Source organism: Limulus polyphemus, unplaced genomic scaffold, assembly GCF_000517525.1.
Source record: "Limulus polyphemus unplaced genomic scaffold, Limulus_polyphemus-2.1.2 Scaffold48, whole genome shotgun sequence".
NCBI classification, from domain to species: Eukaryota; Metazoa; Arthropoda; class Merostomata; order Xiphosura; family Limulidae; genus Limulus; species Limulus polyphemus.
Genome location: NW_013665658.1, coordinates 292,669 through 296,700, shown reverse-complemented (window position 1 = coordinate 296,700; position 4,032 = coordinate 292,669). Strand labels below are relative to the sequence as shown.

General features: G+C 34.4%; 1 protein-coding gene across 1 annotated transcript in view; it reads left to right on the top strand.

The window, feature by feature from the left end:
- Window positions 1-4,032, top strand: part of LOC106462787 (persulfide dioxygenase ETHE1, mitochondrial-like) — a 24,576-nt gene that overhangs the window by 7,324 nt on the left and 13,220 nt on the right. Inside the window, exons 2-3 of the mRNA XM_022390373.1 lie at window positions 2,431-2,575; window positions 2,782-2,972. Of these exons, the coding sequence (XP_022246081.1) occupies window positions 2,431-2,575; window positions 2,782-2,972 (336 nt within the window). The remainder of the gene's footprint in view (window positions 1-2,430; window positions 2,576-2,781; window positions 2,973-4,032) is intronic.

Genomic DNA, 4,032 nt, shown 5'->3' with positions numbered 1-4,032 from the left:
ATATATATATATATATATATATACAGTATGGAACAAAGAGGATTTGGCGCTTGTTTATGTTTGGTTCTTTGTTTAAAATTACTGTGTTTTTAATAGATATACTATGTTTGTTTTTTCAGTTGCAATGGTGGAAAACATGGAACGGTTTTTAATTGTGTTCTGTCAATCTGGTTTCCAATTTTATTCATGTTTCTCCGATGTAGAATTCTGGGCAATTATTGCACGTTATTTTCTAAATGATGTTGGCATTGTGTGATTCTAAATAATTTTTGTTTAGTAACAGTAACATGAGTAAGGAAGCACAGTCGTACAGTGTATTCTACCATTAATTAACAGTAACGTGAGTAAGAAAGCACAGTCGTACAGTGTATTCTACCAATAATAAATGAGTAAGGAAGCACAGTCGTACAATGTATTCTACCAATAATTAATGATTATGGAAAATAGTCGTACAGTGTATTCTACCAATAATCAACAGTAACATGAGTAAGGAAGCACAGTCGTACAGTGTATTCTATCAATAACTAACAGTAATATGAGTAAGGAAGCACAGTCGTACAGTGTATTCTACCAATAATCAACAGTAACATGAGTAAGGAAGCACAGTCGTACAGTGTATTCTACCAATAATTAATAAGTAAGGAAGCACAGTCGTACAGTGTATTCTATCAATAACTAATAGTAATATGTGTAAGGAAGCACATTCGTACAGTGTATTCTACCAATAATTAATAAGTAAGGAAGCACAGTCGTGCAGTGTATTCTATCAATAACTAACAGTAATGTGAGTAAGGAAGCAAATTCGTACAATGTATTCTACCAATAATTAATAAATAAGGAAGCACAGTCGTACAGTGTATTCTACCAATAATTAATAAATAAAGAAGCACAGTCGTACAGTGTATTCTACCAATAATTAATAAGTAAGGAAGCACAGTCGTACAGTGTATTCTACCAATAATTGATAAGTAAGGAAGCACAGTCGTACAGTGTATTCTACCAATGATTAATGAGTAAGGAAGCACAGTCATACAGTGTATTGTACCAATAATTAATGAGTAAGGAAGATAGTCGTTCAGTGTATTCTACCAATATTTAACAGTAACATGAGTAAGGAAGCACAAAATTATTGGTAGAATACACTGTACGACTGTGCTTCCTTACTCATTTCGTACAGTGTATTCTACCAATAATTAATGAGTAAGGAAGCACAGTCGTACAGTGTATTCTACCAATAATTAATGAGTAAGGAAGCACGGTCGTACAATGCATTCTACCAATAATTAATGAGTAAAGAAGCACAGTCGTACAGTGCATTCTACCAATAATTAACAGTAACATGAGTAAGGAAGCACAGTCGTACAGTGTATTCTACCAATAATAAACAGTAACATAACTAAGGAAGCACAGTCGTACAGTGTATTCTATCAATAATAAACAGTAACATAACTAAGGAAGCACGTTATGCTAATATAATAATTTCGTGCAAAGCTAAACGAGGGTTATCTGCGCTAGCCGTCCCTAATTTAGCAGTGAAAGGTAGCAAGTCATCACCACCCATCGCCGACTCTTGGGTTACTCTTTTACCAACGAATAGTGGGATTGACCGTCACATTATAACGTCCCCACGGCTATATGGGGCGAGCATGTTTGGTGAGACGGGGATTCGAGCCCACGACCCTCAGATTGCGAGTCAAGCACCCCTAACCACCTGGCCTATAATAATAGGTAGGCAAACAACGATTTCTAAGCAAAAGAATAATTTCATTGATGGTGGAACATACTATAATACATACTAAATAGTTGTTTGCCTACATGTTATTATAACAATATTATAACAGCTATCTATTTAGAATATAACAAATATTTAGCCAGTAATTAATGTAACTAATTTCACACAATGTCACGAAACAAAAGCTTATAATGACTAGAATGCATTGATTCGTCTATTGGGTAACCTCGTCTTTTTTAATATTTTCGGCCGTAATCCTAATCAATCTCACCAGGTTCAACTTTAGCAGATTTAAAACAGATACAACGTTCACAACAATTAAAATAAAACAAATCAAGTAAAAACTGGTATAATTAAAAACGATAGTCACTATGTTGTAGCATTTTTTACATGGATTTAGCTAAGTAACATTGTCGATTCCCATAAATATCTCTCCAGTCTTTATAACAAACAAGATAATTTTGAAACGGCATGAAGCAAGATATTAGATTTACATCAACTGAAAAATAAGTTCATTACTAGTGTTAATGTTAATCAGAAATATGTAAAATGTTTAAATTTAACCATATAAAAATTGTAGAGGGGATGGTAATACTCCCAATATTCCATATTATAAGATACTAAGTTTAACATAATATTCAAATCTTCATCAAGAGAAAACAAGACATGTCTCTAAAAAATGTCAATATCTTCACCAGCTGTTCGATCGAACCAGCTGCACATACACCTACCTGTTGGCTGACAAGACCACTAAAGAGGCTATTTTCATTGACCCAGTCTTGGAACTAGTTGACAGAGACGTCAAATTGGTGGAGGAACTAGGACTTAAGCTTGTCTATGCTGGTGGGTTCTTCCCTTAATCTCTTCCCTTCTGGATATAAAATTGACTTAAAAACTAGGACTTAAACTCATTTAGCCCAATGATTTCGTAATTCCTATCTCTTCTATTCCAGTTAAACAAAGGACGTCGTGTATTTTAACATTGTAGTTTCATCTTTTTCTTCTCTACAACGAAGGTTTCTTTACAAGATATTTCTTTGTTCGAACAGCTAACACTCATGTCCACGCTGATCATATCACTGGCACTGGGAAGATAAAGCAGAGGATTCCTTCCTGTCAAAGTGTCATCTCCAAGGTGTCCAGTGCTAAAGCTGACATTCACGTAGAGCACGGGGAAAAGATCAAGATTGGTAGACATGAGTTGGAAGTCAGAAGTACTCCTGGACACACCCAGGGTATGATCTATTAATCAGTCTGTAAGACAGTTCAAAAAGTAAATAAATTTTGAGTTCTTTCGATTCCACATCAAAATGCGTAACCTGCTTATGAAGTTTCTGTTACCTTTCTAGGATTGTGAATAGGAAACTAATTTACAGGGTATCTCAAAGTCCGTACTCGTGGCCATTTTATTTTGTGTATAATTAATATTTTTATGAAAATATATAGTGGGTGACTATACAGATTACGAGAAAATGGTATGCAAATATCTATAATATGTGTATGCAAAGTTGATGGGATGCAATTTAACAATTATTAAAATATATGTTAATAGTGAACTCTTCTTGTGAACGCGGACCTTTGAGACGCTCTGTATTTAATACTAATTCGTTCAATAATAGTTTTCTAAGACTTATATTCGACTCTCAGAAATCAGTCCAACCTAAAAAAACTTGAATTATAGTAGAATCATTATAATGGTTGAACTTTAGTTTTATTTGTGTTTTCACTATAGTCCATGAGGTATTTAATTTGCATAATAATTAACTGAGAGAACGTTACTGTTTGTTTTGTTATTAACCACAAAGCTAAATAATGGGCTATCTGTATTGTGCCCGCCACAATTATCGAATCCCAGATTTTAGCGTTATAAGTCTTCAGACTTACCACTGAGAGGGCAAAGCATGCTGTATAAATATTCTCTTATTTTGATATCTATTTGTTTCTCGTTAATTACAAAGTTACACAACAGGCTATCTGTGTTCTGTCTACGGAGGGGAATAGAAACCCGTATCTATATATACTACTAAAACTCTGAGATTGTTTGTTTGTTTGTTTGCTTGTCTGTAATTAAATAAGGCAAAAAAACGGCGCACAATAGCGCCATCTTTGTAATGAAATGAGAATAGAAACGGAATAAAACAAGTTTCGTTAAAATCAGGCCACGCGTTACCGAGTTAGCGCTGTTTTTCGGGTCACTTTTATGAAAAGTTCTAGCATGAGTAATTTTACATCACACTACCGTTCGCGCTCTTTACAGGGTTCGTACACCTTAAGTGAGATGAAATTCCAGGACATTTCCA